The following is a 21,570-nucleotide window of genomic DNA, read 5'->3' on the forward strand; positions in this document are numbered from 1 at the left end:
TTTTTTTTTTTAAAGATTTTATTTATTTATTTGAGAGAGAGAATGAGAGAGAGCGAGCACATGAGAGGGGGGAGGATCAGAGGGAGAAGCAGACCCCCTGCTGAGCAAGGAGCCCGATATGGGACTCGATCCTGGGACTCCAGGATCATGACCTGAGCCGAAGGCAGTTGCTTAACCAACTGAGCCACCCAGGCGCCCCGAAGGTTCTTAATGCTACTGAAATATACACTTCCAAATGGTTAAAATGGTAAATGTTGTTCTTTTTTTACTCCACTTGTTTAAATATTGGTTACACTTCTCTACACCAGAAATAACTGATTTGAAAATAAAATTACAATAAGATAATGAACCATAATGACAACAAAGTCTGTAAAATATCAAAGAATTAACTGAGCACGCACAGGACCACGATGAAAAAGTGAATTTTAAAAAGCATAATAAAGAGCAAAGAAGATGATTCGAATAGATGGGGAAATACCCTCCGTTTTTTGCATGGGATGACTTAATAATAAAAAGAAGTCACTTATCCCCAAACTGCTCAATAAGCGCAGTATAACCTCAGGCAAGCTTCAGCTTTAATTCTGAGGAACTCAAAAAACTTACAGTACAATATGTCTGGAAAAAATAAAGATCCACAAAGAGTTACATAAGCCTTGGGCTAGGGCAGGGAAGACCAGAAAGGAGTATTCTCTCAGGTCCCTGAGCAGGAAATGACAGTCTTCTGTTATTACTGAGGTCTTGTCCCCGCCCGAGGCCAAAGGAAGCCCAAGTTTTGCATCTTTACACCCCCACCACCACCCCCACTGCCCCGACTTTGGTTTCTTTCTTTCGTGTTATGAATGCACCAACTGTCCTACATCTGTCCTTCTAGATCCACATTTCTCCACCCTGGGTTTTGTCCCAAGTGCTGGCCTGTAGGACATCACAGGGCCCCGAGCTCCTTGGCTTGCCCTTGCTTTCAGCCTTGCTCTGAGAATAGAGGGAGGCGGAGCTCGAGGTCAGGGTCTTTACTCCTTTGGTTCCCTCGCAAGGTCACTTTAGACTGGCTGTGTCCCTTGACTGAAGGGCACTGTTGCGGGCAAGCTAGTGACACTGTAGGACTGGCTCCTTCTGAATTCTGATAACCCCTCCAGTCCCTTGCCTCTTGGGACCTCGGGGTAGTCACAGGTCAGCTGCTGCTACTCCCAGGTTACACAGTGCTATCCCCCACCTACTTCTTTGGAAATACTTCCTTGTAAATAGACTCCCCTTGAACTATCCTATTTTGAGTGTGTCATCTGTTTTCTGTTGAGGCCCTGGGACAATGAAAGTCATTTCTTTCTTCATGCCCTGCCTCTGGCCAGTCTGGCCAAAGTCTCTTGGAAACTCATTTGTAGTGGAAACGTGGGAGAGGAAGGGTCAGGAGAGCAGGTGAGTCCCCCCGCCTCGGGGAGCAATCTTTTTGGGTTTGGGGTCTTTCCACTCTCTGCAGCCCCTGGGGACTGGCCTGGCAAAAGTAATTTTCCTAAATAAACATGGAGATTAAATACCAAGCTTTTTCTGGTCTTTTCACATGACTGTGTACATGAGTAAGGAAACAAAGAGAAGCTGGAACACAGGAGCATGTTGTCACTCAGGAAAAAAAGCACTGAGGATACACCCTCCCATGGTGTATTTGAGTTTTATTCCCATTGTCTTTTTTTTTTTTTTTAATCTGAGTATAGTTAACACACAGTGGTACATTAGTTTCAGGTGTACAACCTAGTGATTCAACTTCTCTCTACTTTATGCTGTGCTCACCACAAGCGTAGCTCCCATCTGTCACCACACAACACTATTACCATATCATTGACTATATGCCTCACGCTGTGCCTTTTATTCCTGTGACTCATTCATTCCGTAACTGGAAGCCTGTGTCTCCCACTCCCCTTCACCCATGTTGCCCAACCCTCCACCCCCTTCCCTCTGGCAACCATAAGTTTGTTCTCTTGTGTTTATAGGTCTGATTCAGCTTTTTGTTTGTTTATTCATTTGTTGGGGGTTTTTTTAGACCCCATACATAATTGAAATCATATCAAAAGAAGAGCCTCAAACTTGAGGTCAACACAGTTCTCTAAAGTATTGGTATCTGCCGCAAGGGTCGAAGGGACTCCCTGCATTCTGCATGTCCTCGTGAACACAGACCCAGCCCTTTTATGGGTGGACAGTTGGACTAGATGACCTTTAAAGTCGATTCCAGCTCCAAGTTCAGCTTTTAAAATGAGCAAAACATTGAAAGGAGAGACCATGTGTTGCACCAACTGGATTAGATATAACCCAAAAGCCTAACTGCCTCTCTCCCCACCCCCCCCACCCCCCCCCACACACACCTTTTTGGCCTTTGATTATGTTTAACATTCTACTCTCCTCACACAGTCCTGGAGCTGGCCCACCATTACCCCACTTCTTTCCATCCAAGCACATCTCATCACCCCATGTAAGGACATGTAGTTCCTCCCTTTTCTCCCTCATCTGGTTTCCTGGATCCCAGGAGACCTACATGGCACTTTTTCTTACTCCTTATCTGGAAAGGGACAGCCTTCCCTATAAAACAAAAACACACAAAGTTAGGGCAGAGAGAAGCCTGCCAGGAATCTCCAGAGGAGGACTGGAAGCTATCCAATTAGCTGACTCTCTCCTTCCTTCCCCTGGGGGTCTTGTCACTTTGATTCCCACTGCTGTGACCAGACCCAGACCCTTGGATGTGCAGCTTCCTCAAAATCAGAGACACCACCCAAAGCCCTACCCCCAGACCAGACTAGCACTTCAAAAGGAATTTGCTTTGTCAACCAAACAAAAACAAAAACCATGAATGGAAAAACGAAAATGAAACAACATTAATAAGACTTTAAACAGCAAGTTTTTAAATTAAGTCAGGCAGAGGTAGAAGATTATTTACATGATACACAAGCTTATTCATTAAATGCTATATATAAATGCAAAAAAATAAATATAAAACTGATAAAACCTCTAGACATTAATTTCTGAGCCTACATTTGCCAATTAGCACAGCACACAGCACTTTCCCTCTTCCGACCTTATATGGCCTTGCTCAGAGAATAACCGTTTTAAATTCATGAGCACTTTCCCCTCCCATTGACTTCTCCAGGAAACTCCTTCCAGAACAAATGCTCTGATCACAAGGATCCTTCTGGGGAAACCATGGATGTGGAAGAGATCAATTCACTGGTTGGACAAACCCTGAGCACCTACTTTGGACATCAAGTCCATAAGACCAGTGCTTCTGCCATTCCTCTGTAGTCCCCCATCAGCACAGAAACAGTCCAAGGATGAAGGGTTCTAGCCCCCATGACCACCCCTCACACCCACACAGAAACACACACATTCATGGAAAGCAGCACACAAGAAGGTTCTGCAGTCTGTCTTCTGCCTCTTCCTCCAGCTCATCAGATTCTGATCTTACGGATTCCCATATAGACACACACATGCAAATATGCATCCATAGCCCCTTGTTCTCCCTCCACAACATTCCGTTAGGCTAAGCTGCTTCAATACTTGTCTTCACTTCTGGTTTCTTTTCCTTGCCCAAAGTCTAGTGTCCAACTCTAATTCCAAAAACTATGCCATTGCCCAGTTTTCTGTGTCCAGCAGGTGTCGCCCCTCACCGGAAACAAAATGCACCTCCCTTCTACAGTGAGAAATCTGTACCCCAACAGTGGATGGCCCTTGGGTTGGGGGTAAAAGGGAATGAAAGCGTGGCTCTGAAGGGTGGTGTGCTCCCCAGCATGAGGATCCTCTGGATAAAGCCATCTACTTACTTCCAGCTAAGGTAGACAAACATCCTATAGAAAATTTGTTCTTTGATCTTGGACAAGTTATTCACACTCCGAACCTTGCTTTCTTCACCCGTGACATGAAAGGAGACAATCTTTTCCTCCTGGGATTATTGTAAGAAGTAAAAGAGATACAAATACAAAGCACTTAGCCCAGCACCTAGGTCATAATAAGCACTTGAGCTCTTCCCCACTTAGGGTTTGGAAGAAGTAACTGCGCAGAACTCCCATCTGAAGTTAAGTTCTGCCCCCCTGAGTCCTATCTGAGGATCTGCATCAGGGTTGTGATGAGGATCAACAAAATAATGCATGCAAAGTACCTGGTCCAATGCCTGGCCCAGAAAGTTGAGTAACAAGTAATAACTAACATCTCTCTTATGGGCTCAGCATGTGCCAGCAATGTTCTTACCCATCTGCAAGTATGAACTCACTCAATCCTCCTAAGACCCCTTATGAAGTAAGTAATCTGTCAATTCCCTGCCTCTCCCTGATTCTGTGACTCCATTCAACCATAGCTTAATTTCTTCTTAGGAATTATAGATCAGAAAACTGCCCCCAATTCTGTCATGTCTAGAGGGAATAATCAGGAGGAAGTACTGACTCCTCCACTCAAGTAGGAGAGAAGTAACCCCAACCATAACTCTGCTCATGGTCCCTCCCCAGGGCCTCAGGAAAAAGCATAGAAAAACTATTTCAACCAGAGTTTATTCCTCAGAGATGACCGCCAGCGACTCACTGGCCCCTGTGGCACAGTGTGGCCTCCAGAAAGGCCTTTAACCTCCCTCCCCAGATGATATTTGACCCAGAAATATAGCCTTGGATGACAACTTGATTACAGAATATTCCCAGGAATGAGTTCCCCCAACTTGCTAAGGTGTACATGGGGTCGGCTGGGAAGTTCAAAGATCTGAATGGAGAAACCATAGGATCCAAGAAAATTTGTAGGGTCTGAGGATGGTGGGGGGACACAGCAGCATCACTAAGAGTTTGAATCTTCACACTTGGGGTAGAAGGTGTAGGACTCTGCCTCTAATTGACGTGTTGACCTGCAGAAGAAATAAAAAGGAAATAATAAGGCTTCAAACCAACTTGACCCCATCCTCTGTTTCTATAACCATCCATGCCAGAGCCCTTAATACAGTGATATCAAAAATTCTAGACCACCAAGGACTAATACTACAAAGCCACTTTCAGTCGTCTCCCCATAGATGCTCCATTGGATAGAAGAAGGGTGTGTAGGTCCTCCTCCTTCCTGCTCCTAATCCCAAAAATGGCAGTTTAAATTATGCTCTTGGCTACATCCTGGTGGAACGTCACCCCCACTATAAGCACCATTAGCTGAGCCCAACACTGACTCCCGAGATCTCTCACCCCTCCAAAGGACCAGTAGGCAAACAGACCAACAGAGATGTTACCTTCTGGATAACTGGCCCCAGGGAGGAAAATATAGCCTAGGAGAAGAAAATATCTGATTAGAGGACAGTCTATAGATAAAAGTATCTGGTGTTACAGCAAATGAGGTAGCAATGGGAAAACAAGTCACGAATAAAAAGTGAACAGAAATTGGGAGTGAGATTGGCAACAGGAGGTCAGGGGCGGCACTCACCAGACGAGCCAGCTCTCCGCCAGCTGAGCAAACCAAGAGTGAAAATGATGAAGCCCAGGCCCAGAGTCACTGCAGACACAGAAACCTTCACTATCTGCATCGGGGACAGCCCATGTGCTGCAAAAATAGAAACTTACTAGAACCGATCTGTCGCTCATTGCCAGAGCAACATAATTTAGTGTGACCTCCACCTAGTAGGTTCAAAGGTGCCAAGCGCACACCAACCTACACCCAAGGAGACAGACTTTCCTCAAAAATCCCCATTCTGTAGCTCTGTACTCCTAGAGTAGCCCTGGGGGACCCCTCACAAGAGTTAGCACCCTAGCTTCTAGGTCCTCTCTAATACAGTGGGGGCTCTCAAGGCATCTTTTTTCCTTCCTTCACCCTGAAGTTTCCCTCACCAAAGAATAAAGGATTCCTCATTCCCCTCTCCATTTACCCCATAGTGACAATGTTTGCTCCCTTATGTGCTCTACCTATTTGTCTATTAAAATGTCATTCCACCTTTCTTAACTCTCAATGATCCCATTCCACGCGTCGTCTGACTACTGAGGTATCTCCTCCTGTCTACATCCAGATTTCCAGAACCTGTCTCCATCCCACTCCATAGCTCCCACTTCCTGGAACCCATTGTACTCTGAATCCCACCGCACCTGGATCCCTTCCCCCATGCTAAAATGAACATTCCATCACCAAAGGAAGCTCTGGTGCATACTGGGGAGGAGACTTTCCCAGGAGAGTTCCGGTGCGCCTGTGGGTTCCTCTCTCTGCTCTTCATGCCTTTCTCCGCTGCCCAGCAAGACAGCACTCCCCAAAGGGGGAGTCCAGTCTCAGCAGCCAGTCTAGGATTCTGTTGCCTAGCCCTTCATAGATTCCCCTCCTCTTCCTCATTGTTCCCTCTTCTCTTTCCCCAAATCTGTGTACCAAATCTCTTGGTACATTTAACTACTTCCAATCCTGGGGTTCAAACAGTGGTAATTGGTTCCTTGTTCATTAGCCCCCAAGCATGTAAACCAAAGTGTTTGTCAGCCAGGCTTTTTCTTCCCTGACAGAGCGGCCCAAATTCAGTACTGCCTCCACACCAAAAGAAAGTCCCGTTTCTTCTGAAACCTTTTTTATTCCTTCAATTCCCATTCCTGACCAGACAACAGAATAGTTGAAATCTGAGGATCCTAAAATGTTGCATCACAAATTTTGGTTGTGAAAACATGGTCACCAAACCACATCCTCTTTTCAGGATAGCCATTCTGCTCCCCTGCCACTCTCAGACACACAACATCAACCACCCATTGCCCCATCTCTGGTCATCAACCCTCCACCAGTTCCTCCAGGCTGGCTGCTCATTCTCAGCATCTTCCTCCCTGCCATATTCCATGGACCTGTCCACATGTCACTCCCTGTGCCAAGACGTTGGTGTTCCTTTTCAACCACCCACTCGCAGTAGCTCTCTGCTTCAACCCTAATTCCTCCCACCCGCCGTGCACTTACTCCAGTCCTCAGAGACGGGCTCAGGAGCCCCAATGTGCTCCACCACACAGGTGTAGGTGTCCCCATAAGAGGGGGTTGTAGCTAAATGGGAGATGGTCTGATATGTCCAGTCTCCATTGGGCTGGGCCATCTTAGGGGCACTACTGTGAGAAGGGACAGGCTGCCCATTCTTCCTCCACGAGATGGTCACATCAGCTGGATAGAAGCCCCACACGTAGCAGGCCAGCATCACACGCTCCTTCGTGTTAAAAGGAGTGGTTTTGGCTACTTGCACAGTTGGTGGCCCTGCATAAGAGGAAAACGTGGTCATGAAAGATGGCACCATTCTGGTTTTTTCTCCAACCTGGTTTCTTTCCAGCTTCAACTCTTCGTGGCCTCCCCCACCCCCACTCCGTGCCTCCATACATCCCTTTGAAAAAGAGAAGTTAGACTTACTCCTGCTTTGCTCTTTATTTCCTCCCATTCCTTCACTGCCCTTTCCCTTCTTTCCTGTTCCAAAATTACGGTTGATCACATTAAGTAGAAGCCAGGTCTGAACTGCAAGCTGTTTCAGAAGTCCCTGTATTTATTTCAAGTATATAAGCTAACAGTTGTCAAGAGTTGTAGGTTGGGATTTGTAAAGGTAGGAAAAGATGTCTGCCCTCAAATCTAATTTAACAAACTAAGTGGCTGAATCAAGCAACATTTTTCCCTTGGATAGTTTAAGGAAATGAGCCTAACTCAGATCTAACTCTCTTAAATTTGGATTAACATAATCCGAAATAATGAGATTGTTAATATTGCTATTCTCTATTAGCTTATTCTCCTAGGTGACCCTCTTACTTACCTCCACCTTGGTGCTTTTCAAACAAAATCTTAAATAAAAATCCAAGAAATTGTGTTAAAATGCGGGTTCCCTAGGTTGCATCCCCAAATATTTTCACTGAGAGGATCTGTAGTGGCAATCAAGAGCTTGTATTTTTTACAAGCACCTTCCCCAGGCAATTCTGAGAAAAATGGTTCAGAAATAACGTCTTAAGACATATTCCTCTGTCTTATGGAGATCTCCATGTTTTCTTTTACCAATCTCAAGTCATTCTCAGTGCAAGGGCTTTGGGGCAAGAAAGCACGTTGAAATCCCCTGAAAGGCTTTCTAAATATTCCCATGCCTGGGCCCATCCCAGACCTAGAACATCAGAACCTATGATAAAGAGGCATGAGCACTTTGGGAAAAGGCATTCTGGTTATTCTGACACACTCCTGGTTGAACTCGACTCTGCATCCTGAGATGCCCTGAATAGATGGAAAGCCTCCTTACTCTCTTACCCCATTGGCCTCAAACATCACCTCCCCTTCTTTGTTCCTGTTCCACCCCCATCAACAACTCTTTGAGGGTCCACACTCACTCTTTCTACAATCCAGGTCCACACATTTTGTGCTTCTTTCCCGCCCAAATCTCCAACCTCTTGCCTATGGAGGGATTGAGGGATTCTCCCTGGCCTCACCTCTCCTAACTGTGCTTCCCAATAGTCCCTTTGTGCCCCTCTCTTCTTACGTGTCCTGTGGGTCAGTGATCCCCAGAAAGATTGGGTATGTGTGGCACAGTCCTGAAGCCCATTAGACAAGCGCTGGAGCAGGGATTCCTGTTGGTTGAGGTATTCTGAGAGGTAATTGGCCAAAACATTCAGTGCGCCAAATTCACAAGGGGCCATTTTGGCCTCCTCTGGATCCCAGCACGTCAGCAAATCCTTGTTGAAGGAGACACAATATGTGAAATCCTTTGGAGTCCCATCATCATTCAACAGACAAGTGCTTTCCACATGGGCTATAAAGCCACCTACAGGAACCAGAGAAAGGGGGCAGCTCAGAGACCTCTGCAGGGAGCCCAAGACCCAGTTCCTGCCCCAGTTACACCCAGTGAGTGGGGTGTAGCTTTCCTGCCTCAGGCAGCATCTACAGACCAAGCTCGTGTACTGAAGTCTCTGAGAGCACCGATTAAGGGAATAGATGGTAGCAGCAGAAAAGTTTTTAGATGCTGTTTCCTTTTTATGAGACTAAGTATGGGAACAGGAATTATTTGCTAGTTTAAACACAACAATTTACCCAGGACAAGACCTTCAGTAAGGCAAATTATTGAGAGAGAAAAGGGGTCAAGGGGAAGAGCCAGCTTTGTTGGCTGGATATATTATTAAATATTCACTCCACATATATTTATGAAGCACACACACATACGTGCTAGGCACTGGGCTAGGAGCTCAGGATGCAGCAGTAAACAAGACAGATATTGCCGTTGCCTACACTCCGGCAAAAGATATATATTACACAAATAATTATACAGTTCAATTATCTTAAAATTGCTACAAAGATACAAAGTACAAAGTGCTACTGGAGCATATACCAGGGAGACAAACTAGTCTGGGGTGTCCAGATCCAAGTGACTCTCTTGCCCCAGAGGAGCAGAGGAAGGGAGGGTCCCAGGCCAGAAACCCTTACCTGCTCCGGTGGAGCCCAGGCTGAGGCCCAGCAGCAATGGCAGGAGTGTGGTCATGCTCCGCTCTAGGGACACGCCAGGAATTCAGTCCCCTGGACCAATTCTTCCAGGGGCCCTGGGTTCTCGCCTGCTCCTGTAGCCCCAGCCTGGGTAGATGATGTCCAGACCCTGAGAGGAATAGAGTATAGCCCCAGCTCCTTGATCCCCACTAAATGAGTGATTTGGAGCCACCCAGCCCCTAGATACTAATCCTGTTCCTACCAGCTCTTCTAAATCAGTCCCAAACTAACAGTTGTCAGATTGCTTAGATGGTTAGATGGGCGGGGACAAATACAGAGACAAATCACTGAGTGCTTCAGCCCAGCATCATCAGTTACCAGGTAAATCTTATCCTGCCCTAGGCTTTAAACAACTGTCTCTTAACTCTTTCCCTGTGGGAAAGACCAGTCTGTAGGTGGATTTCCCTAGATCACTGGAGAGAATAATCCCAATATTCCCAGAATATTTGTAGCCTGGGCTGCCCACTGGTTTAACTGTTTCCCTTCAATATCCTTCCAAGACTGAGACTAGGTAACTTCTCTTGTCCCTTAGAGGGAGGTTACTTAGAAAGATATTGCGTAACCTTGGTCTGTCCTGTCACCTGGGAGATGGAGGCGGGAGCTGAAAGGCCCTTCCGGAGCAGGTGGCAGAGACAGGGATGTTAAGATGGAAGGAGGCACAGGGAGAATGCAGGGTTATCTGGCCTCAAAGCGCGACTGCAGAATAAGGGAAGCAGTTCCACTTTAGAGGTCAGAGACAGAGACTGGAAAATCTCTCCCTGGGATTCCATTGCTTCTTGCAGAGCTGCATTTCATCCTTCCTGCTTTTTTGGAGCTAGGAAATCCTACCCTCAACTACTCTGAGCCATCTCAAGGCAGACCAAAGGACAACGCCACTTAAACCCTTGATAAATAGCTGGTAATGGACCAGTTCCCAAAGCTCGCCTGCCTCCCCCAAACTTAACACTCTCCTGTGTGTTTCTCCCACTGGTCCTATCTGTCCCAGAGCAGGTCCCCGCATTATGAAGCCACTAGAAAAAATAAGATAAAGCTTCCCTCCTTTACTTCCCCTGGAAAAGGCAGGTTTTAAATGGCAATTCATTCTCCTATCCCACTGTGAACTATACAATTGGTGGCTTTTTCCATCACAAATTTAAAACCTGAAATTGGCTTCTCTCTGTTCCTCAGTGGCTGCAGGGCTGCGTCTCCCCGCATTAGTTTCTGCAAACTTTTGGATTTGATTTAGTAGTGAGCTAAATGAGAGAGGATTAGGAGAGAGCCCCTTGACGCCACACTTACCTGTCCTCCCCCAAAGCCCCCAACCCCAGGATAGTCGATGCTTATGAAGAGAAAAGAAGCATGTACCAAAAATGAATACAAAGATGAATATCAGAAACAAAAGACTCGTGTAACTAATTGAGATTAACTGAAGTTGCGTTTCCCAGCAACCCCCGCTCTCAACCCCGCCTTCATTATAAGATGTTTCTACATCCTACCTCCTCTAATGAGCCATCAGGTGAGCGGGAATGGGCAGAAAATGGGGGTGGTGAGTCCAAAATTTGTTGAGCTTCTACTTTGGAACTGATACTATACTAGGTAGGCCCTTTCCATGCTATCTCATATAATCTTAAAAGATCTGTCCAGCGTCCTCCTTTTACAGTTTTGAAAACAGCTCCAAAGATTCACACACAGACACACACTGGTGCACGCACACGAGCAAGCCCACACACTCACTACATCCTGGGGCTGAGATGACCCACATAAAAGTAGCCAGTGGTGCCCCCCCACTGAGAGACAGATAAAGGGAAAAGCCACTGGACCACCCAAGTCTTTGTTTCCCTGTTCTCAGAATTCCTTCTGTTCTTAGAACCAGCGTTTCCTTGCTTTCTCTTTTGACAGTTTCCAAACCGTGTGAACTCTTCCCCACTCGCACGCGCACTTCCCCCTGACGTTCTTCCTCCTCCCCCCCCCACCCCCCCAAGGTGGGCGGTGAGCCTGACCTCACGGGAGCCCGGATCTCTGTCCCCGTCTACAAGGCTCGCGCTGGCGGGCGCAGGAACGCCGGCGGTGAGGTCCCGTGCCCGCGCGGGGGTGGCCGGGGGTGGCGCTCGCCAGCCAGCCGAGGCCACACGGAGTTCCCTGTCTGGTCTCTGCTCGGGCAGCCAAAGGAGATGTGAAACCTTCCGTGAGGCAGCAGCAGGAAATGCAGAAGATTTCACTTCTCTATTAAGGAGAAGACTGACGGGCGCCTGGGTGGCTCAGTTGGTTAGGCGACTGCCTTCGGCTCAGGTCATGATCCTGGAGTCCCGGGATCGAGTCCCGCATCGGGCTCCTTGCTCAGCGAGGAGTCTGCTTCTCCCTCTGACCCTCCCCACCTCATGCTTTCTCTCTCTCTCAAATAAATAAATAAAATCTTTAAAAAAAAAAAAAAGGAGAAGACTGAGGGTGCTTTTTAGAATAAGGCAGGACAGAAAACCCAGAGGCCCGTGCTCAGCCAAGAGCTTTCTTCCTTTCCCCTTCCCTCCTAATTTTCAGACCTAGTTCTGTCCCCCACCGCCCATCAACCCAAAAGACCGTTTCAAGTGCCCTGTCCATTGTGACCGGACAGCCATTTCTGTAGTGCCAGGACCGCCAGGAGCGTAGGAGTGAGGCAGCCTCGTTCCCACGTGCTCTCTTTCTTCTACCCGCGCTGCCCAAGCCCCGAGAGCGGGTCCTCTCCTTTCCCGCGCCTCCCCCTCCGGGCTGTCCACGGCGCCACGGGTGGACGACCCGCGGCGTTTCTGTGCAGAGCATTACAGGCAATGCCCAGCAAGGAGACGTGGACTCTGTTCCCACGTCATTCGCTTTAGGTCAGCTGGGGAGTGAGAACAGACATCTGTAAAGAGAAGAGTTTATGGTAAAGCAAGTAAGCGATAAGGCCAGTGTGCTTGAAAGAGAAAAGAGAAAAAAAAAGAAAGAGAAATCATTGAGGGCATGGACAGGGTGGACGGGGAGGTGGAACTGATGCTCTTAGGTAGGCGATTTCCATGCTATCTCATATAATCTTAAAAGATTATATGATTATAATCTTAATCATATAATTAAGTTAATCTTATAGATTAACCCTCTCCCGGAGGGCTGCTGGAGGTGAGCCCCGACTGCTGGGCTGAAGTCGTGTTCAGGAGAGGAAGGCCCCTGGCATCGCGGTCCTGGCGTAGAGCGCAGCAAGCTCCGCAATGTTCTGAGGTGCTGTTGGGGGTCTACCAGGAGCCTGGATTGGCTAAAACAAAAAGGAGCTACAATGCATCCCTGGCATCACACACTGAAGGAAGTCACAAATGTGGTCTCACGCTCTTCCTGAGAGCACGGCCATAATAATAAATCGCTTCTAGGTACTTCCTTCTGGTGCTCCCTGTAAGCTCTCAGGTTCCTCTTCTGGACAGATGGTTTCAACTCAAGCCTCAATTTTATAAACTCAAAAATTGTTCAACCCATCAATCACTTGCAATCTAAAACCCATAGCATGAGACCACATTTGTGACTTCCTTCAATGTCTCCTCAAAACTACACATACCTGCACCCTGCCCAGATTACCTTACTTCCCAGTCTGTCCAACCTCATCCCTCCCCACCCCCACCTCACCTCTGTCCTCCCACTCCCTCTTCTCTACAGGATTCACTCTCCAGACCCCGATCTTGGGGTTACAGTTGGGGTAACTAGCCCATCATCCTTCCATCCTGTAGCCAAATGACTTGCACGGCCAGGGGATATCCTACCTGATTTGCCACCACAACTCTTGAATGATGTTATCATCCCCATCTTAACTATGAGAAAATGGAGGCAGAGGGAGGTTAGCAACTGTCCAGCCTTACTCAGACACTAAGTAATAGAACCAGGACTTGGGGCGCCTGGGTGGCTCAGTTGGTTAAGCGACTGCCTTCAGCTCAGGTCATGATCCTGGAGTCCCTGGATCGAGTCCCGCATCGGGCTTCCTGCTCGGCAGGGAGTCTGCTTCGTCCTCTAACCCTATCCCCTCTCAGGTGTTCTCTCTCTCTCATTCTCTCTCTCTCAAATAAATAAATAAAATCTTAAAAAAAAAAAAAGAACCATGACCTGAACTGAGGATTTATGATTCTAAATTCTATGCTCCTAATAATCAGAAAATAATTGAACATTGCTAGCCATTTATAATAGTAATAAAAACCATAGATGTTTAGAAATTAACATTAAAAAGTATAAGAACTTTATGAATAAGAGGGAAAACTTTATTAAACTACATAAATGAACACCTCAGAAAGTGAAGAGACATATTCATGGATGGGGCATCCTAACAACGAAGAAGTCAATTTCTCCCCATATCACTAACCTAAATGCTGTCCTAACCAAATCATAGCAGGGCTTGGGGAGAACTTGTTAAAGTGATTCTAAAATGTGCACGGAAATCAAATCCATGAGTATCAGACAATTTTGATAAAGAAGAGCAAAATGGGACTTTGGGTATTGGGAGAGGTGAGTGATAAAGAAATGAAAACCAGCCCTGCCAAATAATAATACATATGAAAAGCCATAATAATTAAAACAATATGATACTGATATAGGAACTGACAAACCAATGGACTGAACAATTCAGAGACAAATCCATGCATATAGGGAAACTTGGTATAAAATCCCTAGGAATAAATGGAATATTTAGTAAATGATATTAAGAAGATCAATTTACTATTTGGAGAAAAAGAAAGTTGTATCCTTATTCCCATCATATGGAAAAATTCCAATCAATAAAGATCTAAATGTGAAAGGAAAACAATAACACAAATGGAAGAAAGCATAGTGAAATATCATATATGGCCAGATAAATATAAGGCAAAGCTTTTCCACCCAAAACTACTCATCAGAAAAAAGAGAATTACCTTACACCTAAGTCCTCGGGTTTTTTTCCTTTTCAAATTAAGGTCACTCTTTCAAAGCTGTTTTGAGAAGATATATTATCCTAAAATGATGGCAATAAATACAAGAAGGGGCCTCCACACTGTTTTTTTTTTCTTAAGATTTTATTTATTTGTCAGAGAATGAGAGGGAGAGAGAGAGAGCACAAGCAGGGGGAGCGACAGGCAGAGGGAGAAGCAGGCTTATCACTGAGCAAGGAGCCCAATGCGGGACTCGATCCCAGGACCCTGGGATCATGACCTGAACCGAAGGCAGATACTGACTGAGCCACCCAGGCGTCCCCTCCACACTGTTTTCTATAGTGGCTGCACCAATTTACAGTCCTACCTACAGACCGCACAAGCGGTCAGTAACAGTATGGAGGTTCCTCAAAAAATTAAATATAGAACTACCATATGATCTAGCAATTCCATTCCTGGGTATTTATCCAAAGAAAATGAAAACACTCACTCAAAAAGATATATGCACCCCCGTGTTCATTCAGCATTGTTTACAATAGCCAAGGCATGGAAACAACTTAAGTGCCGATTAGTAGCTGGATGGTAACATATCCATATGGCTGGACACATATAACACACGTAACAATGAAATGTTATTCAGCTATTACAAAAAAAAAAAAGGAAACTCTTCCATTTGTGGCAACATGAATGGATCCCAAAGGCATTACGTGAAGTGAAATAAGTCAAACGAGAAAGACAGATACATACAATCTCTCTTATATGTGGAATCTAAAAAAAAATTAAAAATCAAAATAGAAAAAAAAGAATTCATAGATATGGAGAACAAATTGGTGGTTGCAGGGGTCAGGGGAGAAATTAATGAAATGACTTTGGTGTTTATTTTAGTTTAAATAAACTGATTTATTTTTAAAAAATAAATTTGTAAGTCATTTGCCTAATCAAAAAATACTGAGAAAAATAAAAATAAATTTGTTTGGGGTGGATGGGTGGTGCAGTCAGTTGAGCAGCTGACTCTGGGTTTCCGCTCAGGTCATGGTCTCAGGATGGTGAGATCTAGCCCCACGTGGGGCTCTGCGCTCAGCATGGAATCTGCTTAAGACTCTTCCTCTGCTCCTTCCCCCTACGCTCTCTCAAGCCTGTGCACACTCTCTCTCCCTCTCTCCCTCTCTCTCTAAAATAAATAAATAAATCTTTTTAAAAAATGAATTTGTCTTATGAAATGTTACATATTTCTCAAGGCAGCCTCTACTAGCCATAAATATTTTCACAACCAGTAAAATGAAAAAAAAAAAATCTGCAATCAGCTTCCTCCACCATTTTGTGAGCAGATTATCAGAAAGTAGCTCTGCCCTCATTTTTCAAGTATTTTGCACAAACTGATAGGAATAAAAGCCATCGTATGGTGCTGAGAGCAGGGAACAGGAGTCAGTGGAGGAACTAGGGGTTTCCCCATTTCCCTCCCTAATGAGGGCAAGCCACGTTCAGGTTACGTGTTGGATTTGAAATGACAATCCACGCAATATTAAGAAATAAGATTTATTGCCCTGAAGTGGGAAGGAATGTGGTAGTGATAGGAAAGCCACTCTGGGTTCCCCTGGGTGCAAGCCCGGGGACAGCAGAGCCCCCAGCTGAGAAACCTGTATAAACGCGCACGTGCACACCCCTCGGGCCATCCCAAGGACTCCTGCTCGGAGAAGGAGAGATCTTGGGCTGGATGTGGGAAACCTGATCTCCCGCTGCATGCATGATCGACACTGCTGGCACCAGACTCTGGTCGGGAAGAATCAATCTGAGGAGGAGAAGGATGGAGGGAAGCCATCGGGGGACCCCCCTACTCCCCAAAGGCCCCTCCCTGCCTGCTGCATATCCTAGACAAGTTGATCTCTCCTTGGCCCCAAGTCATCTCCAAGCACCCCTCCTACAACTCCCCATATCACCCCTCTCCCACTCAAAGCCATGCCTGTGATCTGATAACTGTGTGTGTGTGTAACTGGGACCCCAACTGGGAGGATGTTCATGGTGCCTGACTCAGGCCTCCCCACCCAAAGGCCTCCCCATACTGCAGGATGACCCTGGGCATGCCCCCACGCGCCCCACTGTATGTGGCTCCCATGGTTCACCCACCCACTCCAGACGCTCTGACTTACCACCTGAGCAAGGCTTTCGGAAATACATGATGAGGACTAAGCCAGCAATGATGCCCAGCACACCCAAGCCAAAGGCCACACCACACAGCACATTCTCCAGAAGGTCAGAGGGCAGCGCATTATGGGGCACTGGAGAAAAAGGGGAGCAGGTCAGCCTGGAGACTTGGTCGGTGAGCCCCCCCACCTGGGGGAATTACATGGGTGTCTGGGATGAAACAGGAGAAACAGAGGCATGAAAAATTAAAGTTGCTCAGGGTGGGAATGGACTTCAACAAAGTCCAAGTAGAAAAAGAAGGCCCTTCCATGGGTCCATCCCTTTTTGCCCCCAAAAGGAAGCAGGCTTCCAAGGAGAAAGTTCTCACCCCAATAGGCAACTGCTGTGTAGCTGTCAATCTCATGAGTCACGATGCAGGAGAATAGGTCAGAGGGTGCTGGTGTGAAGTTTAAGTAAGAAAAGGCCTGGAAGCTGAGTTCATCAACCGCAGACACAAAAGTGGGCCCGATTCCTTCTACAGGGTCCAAGTGATGCCTCCAGTTCACAGTCAACGTGGGTGGGAAGAGATTACTGACAAAACAGACCAGGGTGTTGGGCTTGCCAAACTCCAGGGGCTTCAGGGTGAACACGTCAACAATAGGAAACCCTGGTGGGAGGATTGAGGTGTGAGGGAAAGAAGTAACTAGTTTAGATGGTACCCCTGAGTTTGGAAGAGGCGTGGCATACAGAGGAGAGGACAGAGACAGTGTCTGTCGGGACGGGCTTTGGGAGAAGAGATGAGGGAGGAGCTGGGGCTTGAAGGGAGGTCTTCCTCCAGGCAAGAATGAGACCTGGACCTAGAGGCAGAGCCAAACCCAGGCTACTCTGGGACCCTCCACCCTGACTTCCTGCAGGGCTTCCTGTCTAGACTTCACACGGGCATCTAATCACATGCTGTCTTCTTATTCAAACACAGACACATCTTAGGATACTTCCCTTCTCCCCTTCCATCCCACTGAGCATAGCAACACAAGCTCTAATTAATATTCAGTAGGCAACAATTGGTCCCTGTTGCATTCATCAAGTTCAATAAATAGCTCTGAACACCTACTGTGTCCTAGGCACATGTCTTTGCCCCACAACAAAAACAGAGTGCAGACCATAGCTGGTAAGGGGAGACCCAGAAGGCATTAGATGAGGGGACTGGTGTGAAAGGGAATAATTCAGCGCACAGGTTGAGGAGGTTAAGGATGCAGCCCCTCCCCGCACCACCAGAAACACCCCTGACCTCTAGACACAGGGATTTGCCCTTCGAGTTTGGGTCCTATTTTCTGGACCATAGCTTGGCAGAACTCTTTGTCAAAGAAAATCGTGGAAGTATCTCCAGGCTTCTGAGCCCAGTCAGCAAATTCAGGCAGGCGAGGCACTCGGGTGTTCTGGGAAAAGTTGAAGGAGAAAAGCTGGTCCCCATCATAGGCTTCCGAGAGGCCGATGCTGGGACTCCAGTTCTGGCAGTATATCGTGTGCAGGAACGTGTGGTTTTGCAGTTCATCCCGCCACGCTGGGGTAGGAGCTGCAGAGGAGACAGGGTGAGTCAGGGAGGGGGGACTCTCCTCCTCCCCTTTAGCTTAGAAAACAGCAAGGCCTGCTTCAGGCAGAGGGGGTAGGCTTCGGGTATAACCCCTTTTTGTGTCTGTTACTTAGGCTCTCAGGCTCTCTCTCCCAGTGGGGGTGAAGAAGATATTACAGGATCTCTCCAAACTTCCCCTGCCCATAAAAAGGCCCACCGTCTAAAGTTGTAAAATGTAAAAAAAGGTCTACTGTCTAAAGTGACAGATTCGGAGTCCCAATGTTGGTTGCGTGTTTGTGTGCTGCACAAAGGCATCTGGCCAAGGAAGTTGTTGGAAGTTGAAATCTCGGGCCTGCACTCTGCTCCCCAAGCCACGCATCCTGGCACAGGGCTGCATCTTTCCCAAAAAAGATATCTTCGTCTAATCCACAGAAGGCCACCGTACTGACGTTGAAGGCCTTGGGTGGGTTCTCCAGTCTTAGAAGGGAGGGTAAAGGAATGGTCACGGCCTCCCCAAGCCACAAATGACACTGTGTATCTTACCCCCAGACAGCACGGTAAGCTGAAAAAACCAATCTCCAGGCTTCTCTTCAGCCACTTCATTAGCACCAGACCTCTCTGAAAACGTCTTCACCTCCCTCAACCCTCCAGCCCCTGCAATGACAGGACTGGGGGACCCAAAGTTGCAGGAAATAATCTCTATTCTTTGAAATTCCTGGCAAGAATCTCCCCCCACACACACTAGCGTGAAACTTTCTACCCAGTACTCAATACCTAGAGTAATAGATATTTAGAGGAAGAGGGATCTTCCAGATTATTCTCCCATTCTGCCCTGTCCTTTACAAAGAAGGAAACTAAGGACCAATAAAGTTAAGAGACTTTTCAAGAACCACCAAGATGAGTTGATGACGGAGTGCAGGGCAGACGACTAAATAGGACAGTGAAATAATATTTGCTTTGCTCAAATCCCAGCTCTGCCCTCCTTCCAACTGTGTGAGTTTGACCACGTTACTTAGAGTCTGAGTCTCATTTTTTTTCCATCTGTAAAATGGATATAATAATCTCTGTTTCAAGAGATTGTCTTAAGTGGAATATATAAAGCACCTCTGACATTGTTTGCCATCCATCCATAGTTGATCTCTTTCCCAATTCTGCTATTGTTGCCACTACTTCATAATACTTCCCGCGCCACTTACAAAGTACAGGGCTTCAAATGCAAAGAAGACTTCAAATGCTCTGAGTGGCTCCCCCGGCTCTAAGCGGTCAGGATTGGAGTAAACGAGAGGGGCTGTCATACCTTCAGGGGCGGTCCGGGAGTAGGGCAGCAACCACAGGAGGTGTAACAGCCTTAGCAGTGCAGCTCCCCGCCTCTGCTCATGATCCATAGCTTCACACCACACCGTGGGCTAAGAGCTACCAGCCAGTGGACCCCGGGCCCCAAACTGCTTCCCCAGATCATGTTCCGCCCGCTGCTTCCAATAGTTGCCCTTATCGTTTGGCTAAACCAATCACGGAAGTGTAGGGTTTAACATCATCAGTCGTTGGGGAGAGACGCGGGGCCGGCAACCTCCTCAAGACTTGGCTCTTTAACCGGGCGGGAGTCGGGTGTGTAACTGGGCTGGGAAGACAATGGAGGGACGTCTGCCCCCTGCTGGGGATCCCTCTTTAGTATCAAGCTGTCAGCTTCCGCCTGTAACCTAGGTAATGGGCTCTTCAAAGCAGCACAACCTCCTGGCAGAACGCGGCAGTGGGGAAGCTCCTCTTCCCACGCCAAACTCCCAGGGCTCTTCAGACCCCGCCTCCTCCTCCCTCCAGCCCTCCCTCCTCTTTCTCTCTCTGAAAGGTATCCATCAGGCATTAGCTCTAAATCGTTCTGCAGAAATACATGGAAAATTTAGTAAGTGCTAGTATTGGGTCCAGAGCTAGAAATACAAAGATGAATAAAGGGTATTCCTCCCTTCAAAGAGCTTAAAGTCTAGTTGCGGGGGGAGGGGGATGAATAAATCATTACACAACAATGTAATGTATTCAAACAAGACTGTGCCAAGTCAGGGCGCCTGGGTGGCTCAGTTGGTTAAGTGCCTGCCTTTGGCTCCAGTCATGATCCCAGAGTCCTGGGATCTAGTCCCCTGTCCAGCTCCCTGCTCAGCAAGGAGTCTGTTTCTCCTCTACACCTCCCCCCTGCTCATGATCTCTCTCTATCTCTCTTAAATAAATAAAATATTTTTAAAAAATAAAAAGAATGTGCCAAGTGTTTTGAAAGTAGTAGAGGTGGAACATAATCAAGGCTTCTAAGAATCTTAAAAAAAAACAAAAAACAAAAAACAATTTAACCAGCAGAAAACGAAGGAAGAGAAAAGCATTCTAGGGCAAGGGGTAGGCGAATATGTGAAGGTCAAAGGCATTCAGAGCTCCCTCTCTTGGAGACCTCTATGTGGTTGCATGTGAATGGTGTAGAGGCTACTGATTGTGTTCCTGTTTGGTAGTGGGGTGTGGGGGAGTGTCAAGATGAGCTAGAAATTTAAGCAAGAGCCAGATCACATAGGCCATGTTATACCACAAAGAGGGTCTGGCTTTTAGAGATATTAAAACTGAGGAGTGACACAATTATTTTGAATTTTAGAAAAATTGGTCTGACATTGCAAAGGATGGACTGGAGCTTGGAAAATTGAGCTAAAACTGCTGGTCAGAGTCTATAGTATATTGCATCAAAATAAAAAGTTGCACACACCCACACACGACTCTTTTTTAGCAATATAGCAATAATTTAGGTGAGAAATGATAAGAGCCTGAATTAAGTCATGAACAGAGGAGATGGAGGGTATAGAATATTGAGATAATTAGGAGGTAGAATCTAAAGGGCTTGGCTACTAATGGGATGCCTGGGTGGCTCAGTCGGTTAAGCAGCTGCCTTCGGCTCAGGTCATGATCCCAGAGTCCTGGGATCGAGTCCCACATCGGGCTCCTTGCTCAGCAGGGAGCCTGCTTCTCTCTCTCCCACTCCCCCTGCTTGTGCTCTCTCTCTCTCTCTGACAAATAAATAAATAAAATCTTAAAAAATAAATAAAAATAAATAAATAAAGGGCTTGGCTACTGATTAGCCCAGTGGAGGGGTCAAGGCTAACACTAAGATTTCTAGATTGGGTGGCTGGATGGATGGTCAGTAACGGACTACGTTGAAATAGAAAAGAATGCCATAGAGGCAGATTTGATGAAGAAGAGAATGAGTAGTGTTGTACATGTCGAATCTGAGATGCCAGTGGAAGAGCCACGCCAGGAGACTTGAGGTATATGGGTATGGATCTCAGGTAGGGGCTGAAAAAACTCAATTTGGGAGTCCTCAGCACAAATGTTGAAGCAGAAGTGGTGGATAGACTGCAAGTAGACCGTGCAGACGGAGCAGGAAGTGACACAAGGACATAAGTCTGCATGGGTTCAACCCTAATCTCTTACCACTTATCATCCAGGATCTAGTCGGGAAGATAGAACCACTCTAGGTCTTCCAGACTGAGGGAATTTAATATAGAAAATTGGTTACAACAGTATTAAAAGGGCAAGAAGTGCAAAAAGAAAAAGCAT

General features: G+C 46.7%; 2 protein-coding genes across 2 annotated transcripts; both read right to left on the reverse strand.

Moving 5' to 3' along the window:
• Positions 1–4,501: 4,501 nt before the first annotated feature.
• Positions 4,502–11,662, reverse strand: LOC102750166 (HLA class II histocompatibility antigen, DM beta chain). Its single transcript, XM_006738050.3, has 7 exons — positions 11,415–11,662; positions 9,379–9,544; positions 8,441–8,722; positions 6,907–7,191; positions 5,419–5,535; positions 5,228–5,263; positions 4,502–4,858 (listed from the first exon to the last, which is right to left on the reverse strand). The coding sequence occupies exons 2-7, from the start codon at positions 9,431–9,433 to the stop codon at positions 4,842–4,844; spliced, it is 792 nt and encodes a 263-aa protein (XP_006738113.2). The 5' UTR covers positions 9,434–9,544; positions 11,415–11,662; the 3' UTR covers positions 4,502–4,841.
• A 4,160-nt stretch (positions 11,663–15,822) lies between these two features.
• LOC102750454 (HLA class II histocompatibility antigen, DM alpha chain) lies at positions 15,823–19,455 on the reverse strand. The gene is made up of 5 exons (XM_006738051.3): positions 19,289–19,455; positions 17,710–17,994; positions 16,810–17,088; positions 16,448–16,576; positions 15,823–16,089 (listed from the first exon to the last, which is right to left on the reverse strand). Exons 1-5 carry the CDS (start codon positions 19,374–19,376, stop codon positions 16,085–16,087), a joined length of 786 nt encoding a protein of 261 aa, XP_006738114.1. The 5' UTR covers positions 19,377–19,455; the 3' UTR covers positions 15,823–16,084.
• Between the last annotated feature and the right edge of the window lie 2,115 nt (positions 19,456–21,570).

Source organism: Leptonychotes weddellii, chromosome 8, assembly GCF_054177405.1.
Source record: "Leptonychotes weddellii isolate Sample4059 chromosome 8, ASM5417740v2, whole genome shotgun sequence".
NCBI classification, from domain to species: domain Eukaryota; kingdom Metazoa; phylum Chordata; class Mammalia; order Carnivora; family Phocidae; genus Leptonychotes; species Leptonychotes weddellii.

Coding starts and splice junctions, on each gene's coding strand:
- LOC102750166 (XM_006738050.3), bottom strand. CDS start 9,433: ATGACCACACTCCTGCCATTGCTGCTGGGCCTCAGCCTGGGCTCCACC. Junction 8,723..9,378: donor CCTGGGCTCCACCGGAGCAG/GTAAGGGTTTCT, acceptor TGGTTCCTGTAG/GTGGCTTTATAGCCCATGTG. Junction 5,536..6,906: donor GCCCGTCTCTGAGGACTGGA/GTAAGTGCACGG, acceptor CTATTTTTGCAG/CACATGGGCTGTCCCCGATG.
- LOC102750454 (XM_006738051.3), bottom strand. CDS start 19,376: ATGGATCATGAGCAGAGGCGGGGAGCTGCACTGCTAAGGCTGTTACAC. Junction 17,995..19,288: donor CTCCCGGACCGCCCCTGAAG/GTATGACAGCCC, acceptor TCTCCTCTGCAG/CTCCTACCCCAGCGTGGCGG. Junction 16,577..16,809: donor CACAGCAGTTGCCTATTGGG/GTGAGAACTTTC, acceptor CTTTTTCTCCAG/TGCCCCATAATGCGCTGCCC.